The sequence below is a fragment of the Stylophora pistillata genome, chromosome 4 (genome assembly GCF_964205215.1).
Source record: "Stylophora pistillata chromosome 4, jaStyPist1.2, whole genome shotgun sequence".
Taxonomy (NCBI): domain Eukaryota; kingdom Metazoa; phylum Cnidaria; class Anthozoa; order Scleractinia; family Pocilloporidae; genus Stylophora; species Stylophora pistillata.
The window spans coordinates 19,973,701-19,999,938 of NC_142522.1; the positions used below are offsets into that span (position 1 = coordinate 19,973,701).

Genomic DNA, 26,238 nt, shown 5'->3' on the forward strand with positions numbered 1-26,238 from the left:
AAACCACCGTGGAATGTAGACAGCTCATGAATGACCAACTGGGGATTGGTTTCAGTTTTCAATCTTATTGGCTGAGAAGATAGCGTGGGATTTGCAAGACCAGTCACAGAGCGAAGTAAAGCAAATTCAATGCAATCCCGGATTACTTTCCACACTAAATTGAGAATTGCTTTAAAAGGGAAAAAAACGTTAAAAAAAAAAAAGCCTCCCGTGAGAGCTTGATTACCTAACTATATGTGTGGACAAGCAAACATTTGCACCACTCAGCACAACATTCACCTTAAAGAAGCGCGAGGGACATGAACCTCGAAAGTTTGGCGAACGAGCCATGCGGTCCTGCCGCCCTTCCCAGGGATAAGCAGAGCTTTTACAGTTTTTAAAAAAATCGAGGCATCCTTTGTCTGAAGGCAACAGACGAAAGCGTCGGAGGAGCATTTTTTGAGGCCTGGGACCAAACTGGTTTATGTCCTTTGAAGGAAGGTGTTTCCTGAAAATAGGTGTCCCGCGCAACAGAGGCTCTACTTTTACTTCAATATACAAGATGGAGCTAAGGGAGAACTTGTAGTGGTTGATACTAAAACCTTCCTTTTAGAAGACCTCTACTCCAGGGACATTAGACGTAGTTCCGAGTGAACAAAAAAAGAAGATTCCCTTATAAACTTTTTTTATCTGTTATCGTCAATCAAGCGGACACTTTCTCTGGTTCCGAGGTTCCACAATATTACCTGTGTTTGACTCAGCTGTTGCAGCTCTGACTTGTATGTCCAACATATATCGTGAAGAGCGGCAAGATCACGTGACGGATCTGAGGACACTTGCTCCGTAATCGGAGGAGTTTGTGTCACGCTCTGGAAAAAATTAAGTAGAAATAACATGAGGAACGTGACTCTTGAACAGGTAATGGCACCGTTGACAGTCAAACACCAAACGATATGTATTCGGTTATGGGACGGATATAAACTGTAACAGTTCATGTAAAAGTTTCTAACTTATCATGGGAAACTAACGTTTCATGAAATTAAAGTGACTTCTTAAAATTTGAAAAGTCACTTTCATTTTAGTCAGCTTCTATTTCAGTGTCATTAACGAAGTAGATCTAAAATCTTCATTATTTCCGCCTCGAACTGACAATACACTAGGGCAGTTTGAACGAAAAAGAAACAATAGAAAAAGTTTTCATCAGGTTGGAGATCTATGTAAAGAACGCTCAAGTCGGAAGATTCCTTCCCTCGTCACGCACGCGAAAAGACCATTCCCCAAACAATGTTAACGTTGTGGATTTGTCATTCCGAGTGTTACAATAAGTTGATTCTTTTGAGAAATGGCAGCACATCTTTCGCGTTTATTACCTTTACTGGAAGATTGTCTTTCCTTCTATGTACGTTAATTTCCCAGAACAGAATAATCGTTTCTTTTAAAGCCAAACACAGCCTGTTCCAAACCTCCAGTTAGTGAGACGAACCGTTACAGTGAAAAAACCAGGGAGGTTTGGGTCGGGGCTCTATGCGACGCGACTCGACCCAAACCTCCCTTGTTTGACTCTGCTGCTACAGAAATATGAACGGCGCGTTCATATTTCGCTCCGATTTACTAACTGAACGACTGGAAGAGGCGAGGACGCACACAACGTTATCCCAGAGTTACAGACGAACTGCAGACGACCTTCGAACATACGAAAAAACGAAAGCCCGCTTAAATACACAACCATTTCCTAGCGTCAATCCCGTCTATCATTAGTACGGAACTACTCAACACCGACCTTACTGGTTCAGGCAGTTCATAGAGTAAATTGGCAACAATGGAAATTTGTGGTTTATGTCAGTATTGATCTTATTGACTTACCGCCAACTCGTCCAGAAAATTTATCATTTTTTCCTTGTTTCTCAAAATGAAAGGATTTACTGGGGTCATGAACGATTCCTGTCACAGATGAAACATAGCAAACTCTGTTAGTGACATAAGAAAAAACCATTCCCGACATTTTGAGACTTTACTAACCTTAACGCCAAATTCAACCAAGTTTGCTAAGTTTTGAAGACACTTCGCGACTAGAGTCAGAGTCCGGGCAGCACACGATGACGGAGATTCTGACAAAAGAGAAAGCATACGTATAAACAATTACTTCTTTTCAAATTTCTTGAAGTAGTTCAAAGTAATAATAATAAAAAAAAAAAAAAAAAGAAAAAAAAAAAATCAAAATTCCGCTTACCTGACATCATGTTGCAAATCCTTGGGTTCATTATGGCGGGACAAATTAACCGCAGGAAGAGAAAACCACTGAAGCAAGAGAAAGAGGACAGATAAATTCATTTTAAGTAGCAGCTTCATCATAATCCATCAAACATTTTTTCTCGCGCACGATTGGTCTGAATACGTCATGTGACCGAATATGCCCCAATTTTCCAACCCTTCGCTCAGCCTTCGTTTAAAATTTAATCCAAGATAAAAGAGTGTTTTCTTCTATTACAGAAGAACGAACATATTTGTTTGTTCATTGAGTCGAACTAGAGAACACTGAAAAACGAACATCAAACGCTGTAAACGGTATGCTATTCGAACAGCGAGCTTAATTCGTCATTCCACGGACGCTCTGATAAACAACTACCAGCGTTTGAAAGTAACAAAAACAATTTGCAATCGAGACTGCACGCACTCACTCAACAGGACAACACTATGGCTTCGCCTCCACAGGAGGCAGTAACCATAAAAAGTAGATGTCACAATCACAGCAACTCATTTTATGATGATTTCATGCTATATCTACCAAAGAATGATTGTTGGAATGAACACGCCACTCAAGTGGCGACTTAGACAAATATACTGTCGCATGTTTTCTTATACGAGAGGGTATGCAATGAAATCTTCATTAGTCATATACCCCTGCTGAAACCACATGGAATATTAATCTCAAAGTATTAATTTACGCAGCTGGGGTTACAAACGTTTTTTCTCAGTTGCATCAACATAAACAAGGAAAATCGATAAATATTTGGACGTATATGTTTAAATAGCACTGCAGTCGAAACTAGATTTGCGCCACTCTAAGGCGCACCCGTCGGTCAGTTGTAACGGAAAGGGGAGTGATCAACAAATATCTAATACGGCGGACAAAGTATCAGCATACAAAACTTCTCAAGGAGTGCACGAGGATTCTCCAAAACAGCTACCAGACGCGTATCCACGACAAATAGAGGAAAACGTCCCCTTGATGGTTTACTCAACACAGCAAGCAAGTTATCCAGCTCAAAAGAAGGTTTCCCATCTCAGCAAGGCTATCCACTCCAACAAGGTCACACAACAACCGCGCCTCAGTCGAAATTAGTCGTCATTCAAGGGCAACCCAAAGGAGACAGCGTTGTCAATGCAACATAAGGTGAGTGTCCGGTGAGAGCAATTTGTCCGCATTGTCAAGTTTCGGTGGAGACTACAGTGCATCCTGTACCTGGTGTTAGAGCCTTACAGTGCTCCGTACTTCTGATTCTCCTTGGCTGCATCTGCGGTTGTTGCCTTTTCCCACTCGGTGACAAAGACTACTGCGATGTTGCGCACCGTTGTACGATTTGCAAGAGTGAACTTGGCGTCTACAAACGAGATTGATGGAGGAAACAAAGAGAAGAGGGAGTTTCAAGAAGAGGCTCAGTCTTCTGAACGCACATATGCAAAGTAAAAACCGGAGTACCTTTGTATGTATTGTGAAAAAACGTAGTTCAATTCAAACAGTTCACCTTTCTTTTTTGAGAAGCGCTTCTTATTCTTTGTTTTTCAGGCAAAACTTAGCGTAGTTTTCGCTGTTAAAACTTGTGACAGTTCGAAATTTTATTCATGGACAACGATTGAGTACTTGCTCCATTGAACATTAAGTGATTCTATATCACAGAAATCTGTTATGATAGGTAAACAGGAAGTCTGCCTCAGTATATCTCGTTGTAATTATAGGACAATGCCGGAGCGCAACAACGACAGTTTTTCAAGTAATTATAAATATCACGAATAATCAGTGTAACTTGTGTGTTTGCGTAAATGTCAGATAAGAAATAAAAATTAAACTCGCAAAGAGGAGCATAATAGTTTAAAAGCCGAAAAAAAAACTAAACAAAACAAAACAAAACACGAAAACAAGATAAAACAAGACAAAGATGAAAAACGAGGCTGCAACTAAGATTGTGATTTCTCTTGCGGTCATGTTCACCAATCGCGACTGAATAATTAAATTATAGGGATAAAGGAAAATGTCAGAAGATAATTACGCAAAGACGCTTTTGAGAGACGTACGACAACCGGAGACTTTAACTTCCAGCTTCCGTATACGTCTCGAAAACGCCTAAAAAAATGAACAACCATCTTCCTTATTCAACGACGGAGCTAAAAATTTACAATTATAATCAATGATTGAGATTTTTCTATGATTCAAATGCCATTGAATTTTGTGCACGGTCAGACCGGAACAACAACAATAGGCTTACAAAAACCCAGTTGGAAAAAATAACTCTACCACGCACAGACTAGCTTCTTTTATTCAAGCAACTACAAACTGAGGTTTAGAATGGATTAAAAGCAGAGTGCAGAACACAAAAACAAAGTCGTTTAACAAGTATTTTATCGCTAGTAACCATTCCCACTCCATTCTTTCAAGAACGACTCTAGAATGAGCAAACAAAATCATCATCTGACTTCCACAGATATAATACAGGAAGAAAGAACGATTTCCGCCTCCCTCGTGTAAAAACGAACGATGGAAAACAGAGACTTATATATGTGCGCAAAAGAATGAAATCTCTTTAAAGAAATCGACTCCTTTCTCATTTTCAAGCAGCATAGATCGAAAAATCATGCATTTAGTTAAGTTAGTGTAGAGATTTTATCCTATCATGTTTACATACCATTTCAAATTTGTTGATATATCCAAATTAATTCGTTACTCCCACCGACGCAGCCCCAAACAGTTTCTTTCGAAACTATCAGCCTTTATACATACCTTGTGTATTACTTAGTTTTATGTTTCTAATCTTTTATCTATCTACGATGATTTTATTTTATTTATTTTTATTTACAGCGCCTCACAGAATACCACTCTGCAGTGATGTGAGCGCCATGTATGAAGACTGTCATTATTGTCGCAGAGAAATCAACTGAATGCTACATTCTAATCAGGCAGCACAGGGCGAAAACCGTAACCTGTGAGCCATGGAGTAAAAAATAAATGTACATTAACTAATCCTAAAAAGCTTTTCCGTTGTGCCTACGGTCCTCCTTCTAACAGGAACTCAAACTGCCACCTTGAAAGTCCGGGCAATATTCAGCGTGACCGAGAGCACTGCCCTCTGCATCTTTCGCAGTATTTCTGTGCTTCTGCCTCCCACCAGCTCGCGCATCATGACATCCAACTCCCGTGACCACCCCCCGAGGGCATTCATTATGATGTTATATTGCTTCACCTCGTAGCCTGGGAACTGGTGCCTTAGTTACCAGCGAAGGGGTCCGTACTTCAGTGTCTTCTCTTCATCCTTTCTTGTCCGATTGTTAACCCACGGGCAGCTCATTTCCAGCGTCACAACTCTCTTATACATATGATTTACAATGCGTGCATCCACCCTATTGCATCTGACCTCTTGTTGATCAGCATATATAAGGACATCCCAATAAGCTTTAACATTCTCTGACTCATACACGGGCTTCGGCTTGTCGGGTGAGTACCTGGGTGGTATCTCGTCTATAAATCCCTCATCATACAACAGTTCGTAAAACAGTACCTTCAGTGCTGCGTCGTGTCTAGAGAGATACTTGCTCTGGGCTAGCGCACTGCATCCTGACAAGATATGAGCCACACTCTCTGGAGCCTTGCCGCATAATCTGCACCTCACCTCGCCTTCCCCGCTTGTGTGGGTCTTCTCACTCGTGTATACTCGCGTTGGCAATAGCTGCTCGTATAGCTCGACGAGTCCAGCAATTGTGTGTGATGGGCAGTTCTTCCACTTTGTGAGCCACCAGAAACACCCATCGGCACTCAAACTCTCATCCTCCAGCCTGGTAGTCACTAGACGCCCTTGCCATCGTTGGTTTCTGATCTCATCTTCTAACTTCTCAATTTGGCACCTCCGCACCTCTTTCTTGATCCCTTGCGCGTGTTCCATTATTATTATTATTATTATTATTATTATTATTATTATTATTATTATTATTATTATTATTATTATTATTATTATTAACGCTATAAGTTTCCGCATTAACTGCAAATTGTTTTCGCGCGCAACCAAAAGGTAGTAATACGCATTTTGGAAATCAAACTAAAATAAAATATATATATTTTTCCCGCAGTTACTCAGTTTGGTCACTGAGGTGGACCATGCTCGTTTTCATAAAGTCGGGTCAGCAATTCTAAATAGGGACCTTTAGCAATGACGACGAGAACGTGAACGTGACCGACCGGAAGTTGGGAAAACGAACTTCGATGCTACTACGCATGCCCAATCGAGCACGACTCGTCGCCCACATCTCGTTCAGGACGCCATTTGCCGCCATTTGCCGTCTTGACGAGAACGTGAGTATGTTTTATTTGTTTTCTAATTTCTACTTACCTATCTTAGGGATTTCTTCAATCTAAAGGGTCGGTTGGGGAATAAAAACAGTGCCGAAAGTTATTTGATCGTACCGTGATGGAAAAAAACTTGATTTCTTTCGAGTTGCAGATTGAGCAAATAGCGGAAAAAGCAATGGCGTATGATGACAAAAGTGCTGCAAGGGTATGTACGTAGCCTAATAAATGCTTTTATAAATATAAATCGCGGGAATTTCGTTATAGTTTTGTAATTTATACCAGCTGACATTTTTAAGAAGATTTCTGGGCTTTGAAAAATATGTGTATGTAAACTTAGCTTAGCTCTGAATCACTCGACGTTGATTACAACACTGAAAAAAAGTTAAATTGTTTTAGTGGATAATTTTTGCATTTTCAAATTAGCAGAACATTTGACATGTTTTAGCCTACATTGATTTTCAGCCGAAGAAAATGAATAGCATAAAAACTTTAAGCTTATAAAGAAGCTTAAGTACTCAAAATTAAATTAATTTTACCATAGGATAAAGTTTATTGCAACAACACTAAGTAGATGTAATTCCTTACGTAATTAAAATTGCATTTTTTCCAGAAATGATTCCATGAAGTGGTCAGAAGAACATGACCTTATGCTTTGTAGAGAGGTTCTTCTTCTTGAACCATTTAAGCACCCAAGACAAAGTAAAGAGAGAGGGAAAATCTGGGGTGAAATAGCACTAAGCTTAAATGGCATCAGTTCGCCGAATTTCAAAGTTAGTAAGCGTTCTGTGAGGGACCGGCTTACTCTTTTGCTTGCCAAATACAAAGAGAAGATGACAAAGGAAGAGCAAGGTTCTGGCATTGCATGTGATGATGAAACAGAAATAGAGATAGCATTGTCTGAAATCATAGAAAAAGAACAGGCAGCTGATTTAGAAAGGAAAGAAAATTCAAATACCCTTACTAAAAAGAATGAGAATGATAAGGCCTCTGCAGAAGAAAGTAGATTAAAAGCCATGGAGCGCCTGGGACAAACCAGAAAGAGGAATGCTGATACAAGTTGTGATGATGTTAGTCAAAGAAAAAGCAGAAGTAGTATTACTGAAGCTGTGCAAATCCTGAAAGAGAAGATCGAGAATGAGAGAGAAATCCGGAAAGAAGAAATTGAACTGAAGAAGAAAGAGCAAGAAAATAAAGCCGCCCAGCATCAGATGCTTATAGATCAGCAGAGACAGAACCAGCAACAATACCAGGATGTATTGAGAATCATGGCTGAACAGCAGCACAGGCAGGAACAACAGCAGCAAAATTTTCAAATGCTTTTCTTGCAACAGCAACAGCAACAGCAACAAAGTCAAATGCTCATGGATTTGCTGGAAAAAGTCGTGCCCAAATCCTCATGAAGGAAAGGTGAAAAAGCAGTCAAGAAAAGCAAAGCAAATTGGGCAGGAGACTTGCACACTTCATCCCTTGCGATAATGTTGTGTTTATCATTTTGTTAAGTGTCGGTGCTTAGAGGGATTTTTGTGACAAAACCTGGTGAGCTTGTTAGTTAACAAAGTTGATATTTCTTGTTCTTGACTAGGAAAGTTGTGTTGCTTTTTTGCAGGAAAAAAAACAGGATTTTTTTTATTTTCCTTGGGACATAGAATGTTTACAGTTATCAAAGATATATATTTGAAGTTAAAGTAAGTTAAGTGAACCTTTTCACTCCTATATTGTATGGGTTGGCAAGTTAAGAATTGAAAAGATAAACATTCCAAGTTTCATTTTGCTAAAATACACTGACAAAAATTGAAACAGCAGGACGGGAAAGTATCTCTGGATAGCTTTTAATTGGAATAACAATTATTAATTAACATGATTGCATTCCAGGTTTTTAATATGTTATACTGGAGTTTTGACATTGGAGCTGTCATTTAGGGTTTTAGGGACTCAATGTGAAGATACCCTCCATTCTGTTACAATTAAAGAATGAAATTGAGGTACAGAAATTATTCATCTTGAAATTACATTAGACATCTGCTTTTTGAGTGCTTTCTTGGCAAATCAGAATGTTATTGCTGTGTGTTCCTGGGATATTTAACCATATTTTCTGGGAGGGGAGGGGGTGGGGGAACTTCACATGTTTATAACATTACTGTTTGTTAAGATATGATAGTTTATGCTGAGCCGGCAATGGACTTGTTATCATTGGTTGAGTTCCAAATTTTCTGAGATTTAAGTGGAAACATTCTTATGTGACAATTTCATGTCTTTGCGACTTGGCATTTCCATGGCAACAAAGCTTTGGCCAAATTTTAACATTTTGTGTTTTATCTACCTCTTTTCCACATATTTTAGCTAGTGGTATTACCGTAAAGGCATGTTATGGCATTACGAAGCAGTGCGCAGACAACGTACATTTTGCCTACACTGCTAAGTCCGATTTTCAAATTCTTTTTGTAGTCAAGAAATTTAAACGAATTAATGACATCCCCGAAAAGCCATTCCACTGAAATCCTTAAAGCACTCATAGCTTCGTTATAATCCTGCATAAGGGGTGCAAGTGGGACATGGCGAAACGGGGTTTGAAGGTGCACACGGAGAGGGTACGCTACATCTCCATATATGCACATTGGTTGACCTACTGGAGAAAAAGCATGCCGTTGGAGGTCACGTAATACTCCAGAATCTGCTTGCATCCCTGCATCGTGTTAACGCCCCTCTAAAACGAAGAAAACAAAAATCAAAGGTGAGAATAGAAGTTGCTTAGAAAGTTTATCTAACTAAAAACCATAAGTACTTTCTGTTAAAAAAACTCACCAACTGGTCCATATAAATTTCCAATGAGTCCATTTGGTACAGACAACGATTGGAATTTCAAGGCATGAACCCTCTTATGACCATTGTAAACAATTCTATGACGTTCATCAGGTCTTGAAATGGGTCTGACAGTCCCGTACACGAAACCGAAGCAATTGTCAAGGGGGGCTCCTTGTCCTGATATGGCATTTGCATAACGCTGTAAAGCTCCACGGCTCAGGAGATCTTGATTCCACTGGGTTATAAGGTGCCCATGAACGTCATAGATGTAGTCGATCACATCATTTGTGATCAGACTTATTACAGAAACTGGTCGGCCAAATCGCGGAATCATATGGGTAAGCCGGCATGGGTAGGCAACTCTTTTGAGAAGCATACATAGCCCTTCTATGTCGTCACAAATACTTCTCTGTTCACATCTCAACACCGGTGGTAGTTGGAGTGCTGCAACCAGGCGAGGTAGGTCTTGCTTCTCGACACGAAACTCTGCTTTGCATTCAGCGGAGTTCATAGAATCCAGGTCGAATCGCTCGTAGTTTCCATGAGGAAATTCGGGATTTTTTGTTTTGAAAGTATCGTAGAGCAGTAAAAACTCTTCATCAGAAACAATGTTCTCGCCGTAAAGAAGAATAAGCAGGTCACGAAATTCTTTAAAAGACATTTTCCTATTGACTGCCACAAAAAGCTGCAGTAAAGGACTCGTCCACGCAACCGATGTGCTAAAGTAGTTATGTTTCCCGCCGTGGACGACGGTCCCGTCCCAGGCCTAAATCGGTCATATACGTCGTCGTCCACGTTCTCGTCGTCAGTGCTAAGGGTCCCTAATCAAGCAATATGGACGAATCAGGAAAAAAAACCGGGGAAAATTCGGACGGACATCAGAAAACGATATTCGGGGACGGTGGACGTTAGACGGCGTACGAGGAGTGGCCGATAGACTACGACCGATTTCGGAAAGCCGATAGCCCATTGCCAATGGCGAAAGATGGATAGCAAAAAAAAAATCCTTTTTCCCTTGGTTGTCTCATTTGCTTCCTATCCACAAAGTTTTAAACAAGGTCACCGAAAGCAAGGGAAATGTCTAATTATAACATTAAACATAGCTGCAGTACGCCATCAAAACAACGAATGGTGGAACACTTACCTAACAACACGGCTTCTAACTATTTCATTGTCGGACCATCTATCTTTGACATTTTGTTGCAGACAGCAAAACAGGTAACGCAAAGTTCTGCAAGGTTAAAAGCTGCTAATTCAGATCCACTGCGGAGCCACTCCTGTTAACTATATTTAACTATTCAAGGGTATTATGGAATCACACGTTCACACTGGAAGATGGTTTCCTAACAGTATAGGCGAGATCAGAAGAGGCCGATGATGAGTGATCAACGAGATTTTGGAAGTCTGGAATGCAACCTTAATTTTTGGTATATCCTCTCAAATCTAGACAAGACCTTAGATCTGAAATCATTAAATATTTATACGTATGATGCACGATCCTCGCAGTAGAGAGCGCTATTTGTGTAATAGCGAAAATCAGACCTGAAAAAAAAATCAGGCCTCTACGGGAATCGAACCACTGACCTCTGCGATACTAGTGCAGCGCTCTACCAATTGAGCTAACAAGCCAACTGGGAGCAGGCCGTTAAGTTGATTCGTAATAAACCCGTGATGATAAATCACGATAATAAATATATGAACTTCATATATTCATTTTATCTTAAATATTTATGTTGCGCACGACCATTCATCAAAACTACAATATTGTGGACACTTTTCTTTACGAATTTGTCAACAGGTTTGACGAAGAATGCACCTATACTAACAAGAAGGATACAAGTTTAGAGAGAGAGAGACTGAGACTAACAAGTAAGATTGTTTCAATAGCAGCTTCCTCACCTTGGACAATCTTCAGGTGACCTGACAATCGCATCAACTCCTTCAAATAAAAACTCCAGGAGTTGTTTAAGATTTACTACAGTGTCTGCACCTTTTTCGAGTTTAGCTGGATTTAACTGCAACGCAATGAAAAAAAAAAAACAACAACAACAACAAACAAACAATTAACATAAATACCTTAAGCACCAACTACAACATTTAACAAGATAAATAGAACCTCTCTTTTGGGACGCTAGTCGTACCTCGCAAGACTGTTTACAATCCACAATTTTTGCTACGACATCACCAATTGTTTTCTGTAGATAGGGAATAGCGACCATTTTCATGTACTGGTCCATGAGTGTTGTGGTTAACGAAGTTCCGCGAAACAACGTTGATACTTCCTCTGCAATCAACAGACAGAGCAGCTGCATTACTGCGATACCCGTAAAAATCAGGTAATTGTTGGGAGTTTAAGTAAACGGCGAACGGCAAAAAGTGAACTTCTTTTTGTTAGTCTTAGGTCGTTTTTACACTTAAGTCGGAAACATGTTTGTGTTGATTGTCAACGAGATTTTTTCGGTATTTGGTATTTCTTGGATTATTTTTGTAACGCGTTGATTCAAGAATTGTACAAAACGTGACTAAACTCTGACTAAAATTTGGCCTTTTGCTGTAGCCGCAGACGTCGCGATCAAACTCACTTATGTCGTTGTGATCCTCTTAAATTAACAAAAGATACGACAAGAAGGGGAGGGGTGAGGCGAGTTAGGGCACGAACTGTATTGTGAAAAATATGTAGGTTAGATTGCCCTTGATTCTATAGCACTTAAAAGCGTTTAGGTCCAACTAAAAATTTATTGTGGCTGACGTTAGTTTTCGTTCGTGACTATCATGCAGTAATAGTTTTTAAAAATTTTTTTATCTCTTTTCATCGCTCACATTCAAAAAAAAAAAAAAGAAACACTACTCACCTTGGTTTTCTATTTCCAATGAGTTCATCGTTTTTAGCAGGAAGATTTCTTCCCTTTCATGGCGGAATATTTTAAGCAAAGTGGAGGCCAGGCTCACTCGGTCCTTGCAAACCTGACCAAGACTCTTCACAGCTTGTAAATCCTTGTCCAGAATGATCTACAGGAGATGAACATGTCAATGTGTAAAATACTAAACGGCTGCCCAATGGTTTAGCCTATACGATCCAACGCTGAACCCCCTGTTTGGTATGGGGGTTTAGGGGCAAATTTAAAAATAAGTTGATCCATTTGATTTACATGGATCTAACGAGGAGCTTTCTCAGAATTTAGAGGCAATATTGACATACCGCGAGAACCGTTTCCCGTTTGTTCGCTCATCTTCTTTTAAAGTAAAATCAGTGGATACCTCGACATTTCAGCGGTTATCATCCAAATTTTTTAGCTCAACTATCCCTTCTCGCCTTCAACTCCTGTTCAAAGCCGCTTTTCCTAAAAACAATCCCGCTCTATAACTTAGAGCCTTCGTGGGGGGATTCGTAAATTCACATGAAAAAACCTAATGCATTGCACGCCAATATACACAACAAAAATTTTGCTCTCATTATAGAATGCTATGATCGACATAGTCACCTCCTTGAGTGAATTATACTCTTCTACCGGCATAATAATCTCATGCTGCAAAACAAAGTTCAAAGGGTTTCAGTTTTCTCATCGGAACTGTAAAGTTACATTTAAGTCAACTCACTGAGCTAATTCTGTTTAAAAATAAGCAGAACGGATTGGCTATGTCAGTCAGTTTCTCAACTGTCTTCCTGATCGTGATACACTTTCATAAGAATCGATGAAACTATTAAAAAACATACATGGTTAGGGATTGGTTGTCATTTATCGCCGGTGAGGTGGGGGTGGGGGGGTAGGGGTGGAGGATTTTGGGGAATCACATGCTTTTTAAGGGAAACGGAAGGGGGATCAGTCATCATTAAGAGATTATGAAGTGGGACTATAGACAATTGACTGCAACTGAGGGGGGGAGGCACTAGGATAGTACAACGCTTCACGGGGGATCAAGTAGATTTTACTGTGACACAAAAAATCCTTCGGACTCCCCCCACCCCCCCACCTTATCATTAAACATCAAATTATTCAATTCAATTCAGTCCGGCTAATCAATCCTGGCTACTGGTAAACGCCATTAAAATTTGGAAGGTATCCTACGCTCGGTTATCTGATCCGTCAAGTTAAGAAATCCTCAAGGTAGAGCTGATTATGAAGTGGGGACTATAGACAATTGAATGCAAATGAGGGGTGGGGGGCATTAGGATAGTCCAACACCCCACGGGAGGAACTGATAGATTTTACTGCGACACATAAATTCCTACGTTCGGTTAAATGGTAAATTTCTCACCGTGAATTTACTGCGGACACGAACGCTGCCAACCTCCAATTTGGAGTGAGACGCCGAAAGAAGTGGGTACCACTCATCTAGCATATTCCCTTTGGGTAAACGGTTAAGTGGGACCATAGCACTTCCTGTTGACAACAGAACGCGACAAATCAAAATCCATTAAAATTAAATTTGGCTCTCAGTGTGATAAACGCACCAATAGGCTGACGTCTTGTGGGAGGTTACCCCAGAGTAATGAAAAATTGAACAGAAAAAATAATAGCTGTCCTGAAAGCTTTAAGTTAGGCTCAATGACCAGCTACTGTTGTTATGTAGCACGGTACCTACCTACTAGGACATCTTTGGAGCGTTTGTTGCGATTGTAAAGATCGACTGAATAATAGGAAACATCGGAGGGCAAGTCACTAAAGTCAAAACAAAAACTGTTAGTACAACAGTCAATTGATAATTCACCACACGCGGACATTGCCTTGTACCTTTATACCCGTGCCATCTATAATGAGTAGTAATTATGATTAAAAAGGCGGTTAATTGGTTTTGCAATTCGGGACAAACTTAAGGGCATCATTCAAAATTATGGATTGGGTATAAACAATCTTTTTTTGACAGTGAATTCACAATTACAAACACTGCAGAAACATATACCATTAAACCTAATTTTAATAAGGTAACTACCGTTACATGTCTACGTATGCTAAATCATTGCGATGAAACGCCCGGAAAGCATGCGATGAATAAAAACCCTAAATACAATTTTATTAATTACTCACTTGAACTTAAATTCTTCGTTCCATATGGGCGAATGACACTCCTGTGTCTTCGAGCGGCAGGTTTTGACTTCGTTCAAGGAAATCATGCAGTAAGGGTGAGAAACTTTGTTGGAATTCAATTTGTGGGCCTCTACAAGAGTAACTTCTAAGCTTCGTAACTGCTTCACATCCCTCTCGCCAAGGTTGGTGATCATTGGTTTGCCACAAAACTTCTTAATCGCCTCCATCCAATCCTAAAAATTCAGCAATAAAGTCATTTAAAAATGGCGCATCTCAAGTGAAAGTAAAGAGAGAGAATAAAACACAAAAACGTCACCGACTGAAACAATAAGAACCAGGGAAAAAAACTATATTACCTTTAGACACGAGAGAGATTTCTTTACCTGACATTGGTTGTTCGATAGGTGGACAACACTGTCCATTAGATAAACCGCTATCCACGGGTAGCGTAGTTTGTTCTATAAATGGCTATCAGGGAATGGCGATTTATTTGATCGTTTGCGTTATATATCGAACAACCCATACCTGCGTGCCACGAAATGCACGCCGCTACTGCCTCCAATTTCGTGACACAAAAACAGCGCATGCGAAAATACTTTCGTGAAACTAAACGCTCACCAAATGTTTCATCTTTCGCCCTGTTACTTCGAAATTCTATTTCAAAATCCAGCAGAAAGTTCAAAGTTTCGTTCCAACGACTTCAAAATATCTGGTAAAATTTTCACGAGAATAAAGTTGCAGTAGAAGACGCAAAGAAAGCCTTACATTAGCTAGATCCTGTGTGTCGGCGCAAAGGTAGAACATCCGAGACTCATTAAACGCTCGCACCACCACTTGAAAGCAATTTGGCCTTTACGAAAAAGAAACAGAACATAAAAAGAGACATTAATCGATAATTTGAGCCTCACTACTTACCGCGATTATTTGCGTGGTGAGAATAGCTTCCAAGGAAAAGGGAAATTACATGGATTTTTGCTCAATATTTAATGCGCAATTGCTTACGTCAGCAAGACTATATGGAGTGTGAATGACCCAGTGAGTTTCTCGCAAAACCGAAATCCTACTCCAAACCCACTACTTTGCGATACAAAAATTGAGAACTCTGTGCGTTAGCTCTTGTAAATTACTTGTAAATAGTTTGCCTGGTGAGAATATCTTCCAAGGAAATTAGAAATGACATGGATCTTTGTGCAATATTTCTTGCGCAATCGTTTTGTTTTGCAGAACTATATTGCGCTGCAAAACCGAAAACTCTCAGTAAATTTTTATAAATCATCTTTTCCCTAAAGCAAGCTCCAGTGAAAAAAGACTAATTAAATAACTTACCCGCCATTTTTGCGATACACAAATTGAGAGGTTTGTGCGTTAGCACTTGAAAATTAAGATGTTTGATCAGTTCTCACAGCGCAGACGCAAAGATGATGTTCACAATTTTTCAAGAGACTGATGGGCTTTGTTTTACGGTACACATGTGCGCCCGTTCAGATGAAGATAAAAGAAGATGAAAAAAGCGCCGAGAGCATTAGTGATACACTCGCCTAGGGCTGACGTGCTACTTAAAGTTTGTTGGCACCATATTTTAAGATAAACTTTTTATCAAAGCTGGACAATGCACTGATTGGAGGGCACACAAGGAAACAAGCGAGGAACAAGCGGAGAGCTATAGGTAAACCAAAAAATAAAACAATGGTGAAATTATTTCGTTTCTCACCTGCCAAAAAAGCTTTGATGAACCTCGTAAACCATAGAGAAGCTAAGATCCATCATGCCTTTGGGTTTAGTTCTCTGAGAATGATAAACAAGCCGAGTCAGAGGGATCGAGGAATTTTCAGAGTAATAACCTATAATGAGATTGTACTTGACAAGATCTTGTCCTTATTATCATTATTATTATTAATATCATCAATACCATCATTGTAATAACATTTATTATTATCATTATTATGCCTGAGCAAACGCCTTAGTGCGGATCTGTTTCTGAAATGTCAGTTTTACTGCTTTGAAGTTTAATTCAATTTTCGTGATTTAGTTCTGAGTTCTCCTCATAAAAGTGGCTTAAATCGCACAAAAGTGGATCATTTTTATCATAATAATGGACTATTCTTGGGACAACCGAGAATCATATTGGGCAACTGTTTTGTTAGCAGTGCTGCTGGAAAGTAAAGGATATTATGTTTTTCTTGTTGCTTGCATGACTTACTTGGTAGTTTTTACTTGTTTGCGTGTTTGGAATAGTTTTCTTTTTCCCCCTTTACCTTTAAAATCCATTTTCAGTTCGAATGACAGTTGGGGGTTTTGTTAAAAAAAAAAAAATTCAGTTCAGACCTTTTCATTTTCAAAGAAATACAAATGCTGTTCATCTCCATCAAGAACGAAGAACATTCGCTTCCATTTGTTACGATGTCCTTAAAAGAAAAATAACAACATTAAAATACCTACTGTGAAAATGAAAACCTGACAGGACTCGCCCTGAGTCGACATATTGCATACGTCATATGCATTCCTAGTCAGCATTTACTGTCCTTCAGCACATGCATTCCTAGTCAGCATTTACTGTCCTTCAGCACATTTGTTTCTTTTGGTTTCATTACTGTAGTCTTTCTAAATATTGTTTGGCTTTTGGGTTTAATGATACACGGAAATTAAGCGACGATCATAAACTTCATAGCCTTTTTTTAACCATTGAATTGATTGTGCATGTCGCTGCCGAAATTACACTGGTCTATTTAACCAATTTACTACACTCTCTCTCGGTTTGCTGGCGAAATGACCCAAGCAGGATGTTGGGAGAACGCGAGAAATGTTTGTAAATCACAAGCCGGAAAAGTCAATTGGTCGATCAAAAGTTACAAAAGCAAAACAAAAAGGTACCTTTCTTGACTAAAAATCCCCTCTTGAAGGCAGGCTGAGTTCGATTTAAAATAACTGGTCCTGGTCTGAGCGCGAATGACGAGCCATTTCTCTGCTCCACTATCCTGCTCGGCGTCATGGGTCTGTGTGGAAGATCCCAGTCCTGCACCTGGAACCAAGCCGAAATACAATTAAACAGCCATAATTCTAAGGCCTGCTGAGTAAGTCTTATAATTTCCTCTTCAAGTCTCTCCTTCGCCTAAAGACTTTTCAGTCTTCTTTTTTCAGTTTTCTTCTCAGATAATTTTGTTTTAATAACTGAGATGATGATGTAAACTGGCCACCGTAAGGACTTTATAAAGCTGACGTGTCTAGAATTGGTCCTTCGTCAGCCCTATCATGCTCTCGCAAAAAACCTTGAAAACTGTTCTTGATGTCTTAACATCATCACAAACCCAAAAGATTCGCTAGACAGAAAAAAAACATTTCGATGAACTCTTGACAACAACTGAGGCCATAGGTGTACAACTTTGGGCGTGACGAAGCCGCGCATGCTCGATGAGCTCTTAGTGGGTTCATCTGTCGCTCGGTTCAGAAGAAACCAGTTGTTCAGGATGTTTTTTTTCTTGAGGAAGAGAACTGAACTTTAAATCAGACCTTGAATTTTGCTCCAACTACATTCATGAATTACGCACGAATAAGAGCAAAACGTCTACATCTGCGCACGGTTCTGATGGCACGATCCAAACACCGAATGCCAGCCAATGTTGTGCTGGAAACACTCGTAGTACATTTGTGATAAAATTTAACCCAACCAGTAAAACCGAATTAGGAACTATACGTCGATATACAGAGACTAATACACGTCCTGTTTGAATTATTTACACATGCAAAACGCACGAAAACCTGCTTAAATAACATTTCTCTTCGTGAAACTCACAAAAGCTGCTAGCACTGAATAGGCTGTTCAGTAACTTCCAAATGGATCACTCGATCGACAAGCCAACAATACTTGAAAACACAACAAATAAAAGAAACTACGAATAATTGGGTCTCACTTATATATACAACGATTTCCTTGTGTTATCTTCTTTCCACCCTTAGCCACATTTCGAGGTCAAAAGCAAACTCTCAGACACAAAATGAAAGATAGAAAAGCTCACGAAAATTCAACCATGTGTTCAGGAAATGCAGAAATAGCTGAAGGCTTTCTTGTGAGGGTTGTCCGAGAGACTTTCACAACAATTCTTAGACAAAACAATCCCACTCGCAAAACAGGAAACAGTGCGGAAAAAAAAAAAAAAAAAAAAAAGAGTCTATTCGTAAATGAAAAACAAAAAGGAGAGTTTTTAAGTTTAAAATATACTATAAAGTGGATAACTGAACAATTCAAAACTCCAAGTCTTTTTTCATCATGAACACGATTCCCACGCAGACTCTTATTTGCGCTAAAACACGAGCGGCGAAGCCCGTGAGCGGTCTGGCGTCAACAATAACAGCCTGCGAGGACCTAAAACAGCAGTGTAATTGATGGATAAGTATTCTGCACATACAAAGGACCCAGTTAGCCACAGCATGAAAAAAAACTTAAAAACTTACCCTAGACACAGGCTCCTTTAAAGAAAGGTTCTCCACAATGTATTCACGCTTGTATCTTGCTACTACAGCATCGATACTAAAACGAACGGAATAAACAGTATACTTTTCTGAACACAAACCGTACATATTCAGCTTCGTTTAAATGCAGTTTCACCCCAGACTTAAGTATTCGCAATGGAGATTGCAAGAATATCACTGTATAATTCAATACCCACCATGAGATCGTCTAAATATCCTTTTCCCAACGGAAAAACTGTGTTTGTGTTATGAAATCCCCCAGAAAAATGTAACCAAAATAGTAAGAGATAAAAGGTGACCCAATCGTTAGTCTGCCCCTTCAGTTCTCTTTAGTTTACTGACGTATCATTTGAAGAATTGTTTTTGGTCTATATAAATAGCGCCTTAATGCATTTACGTACTGCTTCTCGAAACTCACTCGAGACTGCCAGGTTGTCACTTTCCAAAACAGACAAATGTCCCAACTTTATTGCCTGACGTTAAGTCGTGAAGTTCATAAGTTAATTTGGGGAATTAATTAAGCAATACTCTACGAAATCATGGAAAGTACACTGGATGAAAAGCATCGTGCAGAAAAATTTCTGAAACAAAGTACCAGGCGATAAACCCCTAATTTGATGTCCATCCCCCTGACTCAAACGAAGGGAAAACATTTATATCGGGAATACGAGATGGAAATTTGAAACCGACTGATGTTTTAAGCTAAAAGAGTAAGAAAATCAACTTAAGCAAAAACATTTAAACTTGAAAAGCTTTTTATGCTCCATTGAAGAGCAGACTTGTTTTATGTTTTGCATTGGAACGATCATCAGTGTTGAAAATCAAGAGGCTAAAAAAATAACTTGGAATAATATCCTCGGCTGAATTAGTGCTCTAAAGTTTTAACAATTGCCCTCGATGCTTTGCCGATCACAGCCAACTTAAAAAAAATATCTTAAATACACCACCCGATGTAGGGATATCTTTACCACATCACTCGTACACAGGGTTCATTTTCCCATATTTCATTGCGTTAGTTAAATTTTTTTCCTCTAGTGAGTTTCTTTCGGTTTGTAATGCACATAACAAAGACAGAACTAGGGTATGGCAACAACAAAAGTGAAGAATAAAATCTCCATTTTAGCTCGCAATATACGCCACAATGCCCAACAAATTGATAATAATGGAAAGTAATCATTATGCTACATAAATAGAAACGCGTTATCTTAAAAGACACCATTTCATCGCCTAACCAGCATTGCTCAGCAGCTCAGCAGTCACAGTGACTCTACATCGTGCGACAAACATGTCTTTGATCACATATCATTAATAGAACGATTCAAAAGTTTACCTGTCAAAATTTCTCCCTCCCAAAGAATACTGCATTCCTTGCTTCCTAATCAGGAAGCGAGTGATACCATCCGATCCTCTATAAAACATTAAACATTTTTAGAAAAAAATACCTAAAAAACAGGAATTATAAGACAGCTGTGACAAGCCTGGTTCAGGCATTAAACACCTTGAGAATTGAAGTGCCACTTGTTCAAACAAAGTTCAACTTAGACTGCTGTTTTCACAATAAATGGACTGTCAGATTTCTCTTTAGATAGGTTATCCGAAGAAATTTTTAGTTTTTCTCCAATGTTGGCTTCGACATTTACACCCTGACATAAGTATTAATATTCTCCAACACCGTTCTCTTCACGTTTTCAACGGAAATAACAAGGAGAATTTGCTTAACCATCAGGAGCTTCTTGAATTGGTGATCATTTACTTACCACAATCTCTGGCTGAATTAGACACTACAACGAAAATTTTACAACAGGCACAAGCACTGTCAGGCGTAAAAGAAGTAAATTACTTTGTAATCTTTCTCACCTGAGAGAGAGGGAATAATCTCCTGGAGATTTATCACTTGGCCTTATGAGAAAACTCCCAATAACACCATCTATTAAATTGAAAACACCAAAAGAATTTTGAAGTGCTTAACATCTGGTGGAAAAATAGATGTGATTGCCTGATGGGCAGAGAGGTATGGAACCTAGACATAACTAAGTCTGTATTGTTTTCGTGAGCAAGACAATTTACTCTCATGATGCTGTTTTCCACCCAGGAGTAAAACTGGATATGTGCAAACTGTTCACTATAATGTGATAGATTAAACTTGTTCAAGTGGTGGCAAAAACAATGTCATTTTTATTATTCCTTGTGATGGTATTTTAACTGACAACATGGACTAAGTCTTGGAGTGTGGTGCTTACTTGTAGTTTCTGTAGGAGAATTTATGAAGAGATTTTGGGAGTAAAAATGCTAAGGCTGCTTGGATGGGATGCAAGTCCATCCCAGGTTACCTTCCAGCATTTCAACAAGCTTTCATGAAAGTTTGCCACCACATGTTTTTCTCCTGCTTGAAAGAGGCACTTTGAGAGTAAAGTGTATTTTTATCACAATGTACAATAATGTCTCAATCTGATTGGCCAATTTGCCATCGTTGATAAGAGTACAGACAACGCTGCTTACATCAACATGTCATGCACAGTGTCACTCACTGAAAGAATTGTTTTATTTGACATGACATTGGGGTAAAAAAACAAATTGACAGTGGTTTGTTGTTGATTTGTTGCGGACTCACGAGGCACAGCCGAGTGAGTCCACAACATTTTGACCACTGTGATGACAAATTCTGTTGTTGATAAGAGGACAGACCATGCTAAACTACTGTCAATTTGTTAACTAGCTGCTAAGAGCAAAACATAATGCCCTGGGCAGGGTTTGCACCTGATTCCCATAAAGTAGACGAGTTAGTGATGGCTTAACAAACACAAAGAAACAAAGTATACAAAAGTAAACGTATATCAACCATAACAATACAGAAAGAAAAGTAACATAAGGATTAATTGTCAAAGAAGTTACCTCTGTAAAGAATCTCATGTGCTTCTTCTCTTGAAATATTTCCAAAGAACCACCTTAACAAAAAAAAAATGCATACATAATTTTATTAATATAATAAGATGAAATTGACTGGTTCTCACTTAAGACGATCTGTAGGAGGAAAGACACTGATGACATCACTATTAACAGCATTTTGCTGTGCCATGTGTCACTTTTTTGTCCTTACCACATTTTGATCTATTACACTTCTATGATCTATTACACTGCGACAAGGAATCTTTTTGTTAAATGGTTACATTTACAAATTGCAAATAGCCACAACGACAAGATCAAATGAGGCAGAAGAGAGAACTTACGGCTTTCCTGCACAAGGATCAAGATCTGTTTTCTGGAATAACAAAAAGAGGAAAAATATTACTAGCACAAAAAAAAAAATCATCACTGGTTTGATGCATAATAGTTGAGTGTTTGGTCCATGCCTTTTTGCGAGGAAACAAAAGAAATAATTTTGACTCACACCATTGCTTCATTATGTGGTGAACTTAGAAAAACACTGATTTGAACTGAGAAATATTATTTTCAAGAATAATTTCAATCATTTGCAAGTTTTGCCATTTGTTGCTCATTAAAAAAACTCAAGCCCAAGCCTCTCAGTTGGGAGACTAGCTTGGGCAGCTGATTGTGTCAGGCTTTTAAAGTGAAACTGCCTCTCTAGCTATGAAACTGAAATGCTTATCAACTCACAGCATCCTCCACAAGGGCAGCAGGCACCAAGCCTGTTTCCCTGTTTTTCTGGGCTGTCACCCAGAGCCAGTCACTGTCAATAACATCATCAACCACAAACACATCTCCCTGGAAGAAACTTACAAAGCAAAAAAAAATTCGATGCAATTACTAAAGAAAGCAGAATGGCTAAAAGGATGCTTCCAGTTCATGCCACTCCACTAGGCGAAGTGAATTTGTTGTTTACCTCTAAAATGTCCAATCAGATTCACTTTCTTGCAATTTTTTTGTTCACCTGATTTGATCTAGCCTGCAAAGCAAGCCCTGGGGGAGAATAGGGGGGGATTGGGGCGAGCGGAATGTGCGGAGGGAAGAGGGAGGGCTTGCCCAGACCCCCACTAACCAACAAAATTTCCGATCTCGTATGGACGAAAAATTCCCATTGGCTGAGAGCAACATGTCAATCAACGATCGAACTAAACAGTCTTCATGGCGACTACCTTTTAGAAAATGGTGGACAACGGCGATTTCGAGAAGTTCTGCCCTCAAGAATCGATGTCGGAGCAGAATATTCGTGGCAGCCATCCACTTGTTCAAGCTCAGGGCCTTGATAAGAATGGCGTCTTCATTCTCAAACTTCAATTAACCACAACACTGCAAAGCCGATGGACGTTGGATCCAAATCATCAATGTTTAAATTTGTATCCATCGCTGAAGTTGAGGGTTGTCCTTTAGTTGGCGAGTCAAACAACGCTTCCCTGCTAGATGTAGGTTTTGCATGTGCCGGGAAGTGGACATGCAAGCTCTTTCTACCTGGACCTTTTCCTGTCAGTGTTGAGAACTTTCGTTTCGACAAAACATCACGGGAATCCGAACATTGAGAAGCGGCCTTATTCAACAATTCATAAAACTAGCAAAAACTGTTAGTTTTTCTTGCACAAGGAAGGTATATAATATGTATGTGCGACTTATTTTCGAAGTGAAAACTGACCGTTCGAAGGCGATCGGTGAAGAAACACTGAAATTCTTCCCTTTGACTCTGATTAAAAAAGTTTACAAAACTCTTGAAGCCACTTTCAAATTTAATTCTTAAATCCACTCCACAAAACCGGCAAACTACGTCTTCTGGATTAACTTTTGGCTTTCTCCCTCTCTTAGATTTTGATACCAGATTCTCTTGTCGTCCGACATTTTTCACTCACGTGGAGCAAGTTTTAGTTGTTGTTTTGACAGTTTGCATGGTTCAATGAGCTCTCGTTAATGGCGCTTTCTGATTGGTTAATTTTAAGAGGCAATTTGAATATATAAACAAAGTTGAAATGGTAAATTGGCCACCGTTACGATTATAAAAGCTGACATTTCGAGCATTAGCCCTTCGTCGGAGCGAATAGAGGAATTGTGGGTTGTGTGTGCTTTTAAAGGCATTTTCTGCCAATTTATCATTTCAACTTTGTTGATATATTCAAATTATTCCTTTACCCCCATCGACGCAGCCCCAAACAGTTTCTTTAGAAACTATCAGCCTTTATTAATTTTAAGAGGCGCTGATTGACATATGCAAGACGATACCAATATGAAAATAGGGGGCGTTTCGTTGGTTAGTGGGGGTCCGTGGCAAGCCATCCCTCTCCCCTCCGCACATTCTGCTCACCCCAATCCCCCTCCTTTCCCCCAGGGTTTGCTTCGCAGGCAAGATTTGATCCATTTCCATTACTTATTAACTGTGATTATACCTCTTACTAACTAAGTTTGAAGTCCATGCTGTAAGTTACTGACTAAGGTTTCTTGCTTGGATCCATGGCCCAAACATAAACAATACTGGGCCATAAAGCTAGGTGGAAAAAAAAGTGAGGTTCTGTAACTTACAGCAAGGACAAAGAAAACGAGATTTGTAAGAAGTCCATAACATTCATGGATTAAAGTAGGGGAGACGATTTTAATTCAAACAAACTTTTTTAATTTAGCAGGCTGCACAGTGATAGATGGTCTGCTAAATTAATCATTCACAGCATCGTATAACTGAGAGAGTGACGGTAATCTGGCTGGGGTAAAAAGACATCAAACAATCACAAAATTTCAGTGCTGCTTGCAAATTTCAAACCTCTGGTGAGACCCTACCTAAGTTCATCTGTATCTGGCACTTTGCTGTAAGTGTACTTGGCTATCACTCTTTTCTTGACAAGAACTGGTTCTGGAGGTGGAACAGGAAATTTCAGGTGTTCATCCTTTAGTAAACAAGACCATGCTGTGTAGTAACCAATGAGATCATTCAGAGAACAGAACTGTCGTCCCCCAATATAATAGTCTCCGCACACGCCTGTTACACGGAAGTGACTGATGCCATTTTGACCAAGATAAGAGAGAGAATATGTCCCTGGCCGTCGATCACTTTCACGCACAAGATATGAGCCAACTTGTCCATTGTTCATGAGCCTCTTTTCAGCGTCTCCTCTGTCAAGCTTTCCATGAAACCATCTGAGACAAGGAGAGTGGAAATTTAAAGAAAAATTCATTACTGACAGTTCCTTTTTGTGTTGTTAAAAAATCCAATGAAGACTTGTCAACTCAATGGTGCTTGAGTATGGACCAAGGAGTTATAGCATTTTTGGTTTTAAAGATCTCTGACTACTTCCCCAAATTTCCAGTAACATCTAAAAATTCTTAAAAAAATAACAAAAGATTTTCAAGGTCTACATGATGATCTTTGAATCTGATGAAAGGATATATGGCATTTATATTTATTGCATTTATATTTCTTGAAATACTAGTTTTCCTTCCTTAAAATTAATTTTATTGACAAGTAACACCTGTCAAAGATGATAACTTGTTTACGTAACCCTTTAACTTCCATGAGTGACCAAGACAAAATTTCTCCTCTACAACATCAATATAACATCAAGGAGATAAGTGATGAGAATACAGAAAAATATCAATAAGGAGAGTGTTAGTTAAAAGAATACCAAATTCTCTAGACTCACATCAGAAAAAATTTATAGCAGACAGTAAGGAGAATTAACAGGAAGATCTTGGGAGTGAAAGAATTTAAGAAAAAGGGAGGGAAGACATATTGTGGTCTAGTGAAGGCAAATAACTATTTGCAACTATGGAACAACCCTATCACCTTAAAAATTACCTGAAGGCAAGGCTAGTAACTGAAATGATTTGAAAATGTTCTCCTCTGAATATACAAAAGGGTTGAGGACAAGAGATGATTGGGAGAATATCATGGTTTGGGTACTTAAAACTTAAAACAACTGTCATCCTTGGTAACTTTCATGTGCAAACTGTATGAGGTCATGTAAGGTAAAACTGGTTACTGTTGATTGGTTTTTGAAAAACCTAATTAAGATTATGACAACAAAGTCTAGTGGAGCTCTGTGAATCCAAATCCAAAACGACTTCTTTAATATACTTTGGCCATAAAAATGACCAGGATTGTGATCTTGCACCAGTGATTTATATAAAGTGTACATAAGTATAAATTTTTACACACAAGTATAACATGTTTTTTCTCCTCTCTCTCCTTGGTACCTTTAGGGGCTGTTGATAACCAATCATTATCAAGCGTTTTGTCACAGTTTTGATTAACCTCGTAATCAGCTTTTGTTATACTTGAAATGTGGGTGAATATAAATAACACTTAATTTTCTTCTTTTAGTAATTTACGTACGCACAGGATGGGAACACACTTTTTCGATGAGCAGTTTCTAAAGTTTAAGATTCGAACATGGAGGGGACGAAACCACGGCAAACTAAGCCCCGTAATAATAGTGATATCTTGTTTGAGCAGAGCACACTGCTAGCGAAAACGAA

The 26,238-nt window shown here is 39.1% G+C and overlaps 3 protein-coding genes across 5 annotated transcripts in view; 1 reads left to right on the forward strand and 2 right to left on the reverse strand.

The window, feature by feature from the left end:
- Window positions 1-26,238, reverse strand: part of LOC111332953 (ras GTPase-activating protein 1) — a 28,874-nt gene that overhangs the window by 2,005 nt on the left and 631 nt on the right. The window contains exons 2-24 of one of the 3 annotated variants that reach the window (XM_022938444.2): window positions 24,544-24,900; window positions 22,447-22,564; window positions 22,059-22,090; window positions 21,724-21,776; window positions 20,689-20,758; window positions 20,162-20,239; window positions 18,814-18,889; window positions 17,236-17,383; window positions 16,690-16,769; window positions 16,076-16,149; window positions 15,130-15,214; window positions 14,365-14,597; window positions 13,922-13,998; window positions 13,595-13,719; window positions 12,820-12,864; window positions 12,190-12,346; window positions 11,479-11,621; window positions 11,237-11,352; window positions 10,482-10,568; window positions 2,210-2,277; window positions 1,999-2,087; window positions 1,843-1,920; window positions 726-848 (exon numbers count right to left, since the gene is read on the reverse strand). In XM_022938444.2, coding sequence (XP_022794179.1) covers window positions 726-848; window positions 1,843-1,920; window positions 1,999-2,087; window positions 2,210-2,277; window positions 10,482-10,568; window positions 11,237-11,352; window positions 11,479-11,621; window positions 12,190-12,346; window positions 12,820-12,864; window positions 13,595-13,719; window positions 13,922-13,998; window positions 14,365-14,597; window positions 15,130-15,214; window positions 16,076-16,149; window positions 16,690-16,769; window positions 17,236-17,383; window positions 18,814-18,889; window positions 20,162-20,239; window positions 20,689-20,758; window positions 21,724-21,776; window positions 22,059-22,090; window positions 22,447-22,564; window positions 24,544-24,900 — 2,512 coding nt within the window. Of the gene's footprint in view, window positions 1-725; window positions 849-1,842; window positions 1,921-1,998; window positions 2,088-2,209; window positions 2,278-2,298; window positions 3,582-10,020; window positions 10,159-10,481; window positions 10,569-11,236; window positions 11,353-11,478; window positions 11,622-12,189; window positions 12,347-12,819; window positions 12,865-13,594; window positions 13,720-13,921; window positions 13,999-14,364; window positions 14,598-15,129; window positions 15,215-16,075; window positions 16,150-16,689; window positions 16,770-17,235; window positions 17,384-18,813; window positions 18,890-20,161; window positions 20,240-20,688; window positions 20,759-21,723; window positions 21,777-22,058; window positions 22,091-22,446; window positions 22,565-24,543; window positions 24,901-26,238 lie in introns of those variants that run through there. The other 2 variants (XM_088759026.1, XM_022938445.2) reach the window with 2 other exon arrangements.
- LOC111332955 (uncharacterized) lies at window positions 6,690-8,587 on the forward strand. The gene is made up of 2 exons (XM_022938447.2): window positions 6,690-6,740; window positions 7,146-8,587. Exons 1-2 carry the CDS (start codon window positions 6,718-6,720, stop codon window positions 7,933-7,935), a joined length of 813 nt encoding a protein of 270 aa, XP_022794182.2. The 5' UTR covers window positions 6,690-6,717; the 3' UTR covers window positions 7,936-8,587.
- LOC111332957 (uncharacterized) lies at window positions 8,349-9,998 on the reverse strand. Its single transcript, XM_022938448.2, has 2 exons — window positions 9,338-9,998; window positions 8,349-9,239 (listed from the first exon to the last, which is right to left on the reverse strand). The coding sequence occupies exons 1-2, from the start codon at window positions 9,996-9,998 to the stop codon at window positions 9,229-9,231; spliced, it is 672 nt and encodes a 223-aa protein (XP_022794183.2). The 3' UTR covers window positions 8,349-9,228.

Coding starts and splice junctions, on each gene's coding strand:
- LOC111332955 (XM_022938447.2), top strand. CDS start 6,718: ATGATGACAAAAGTGCTGCAAGG. Junction 6,741..7,145: donor ATGACAAAAGTGCTGCAAGG/GTATGTACGTAG, acceptor CATTTTTTCCAG/AAATGATTCCATGAAGTGGT.
- LOC111332957 (XM_022938448.2), bottom strand. CDS start 9,998: ATGTCTTTTAAAGAATTTCGTGACCTGCTTATTCTTCTTTACGGCGAG.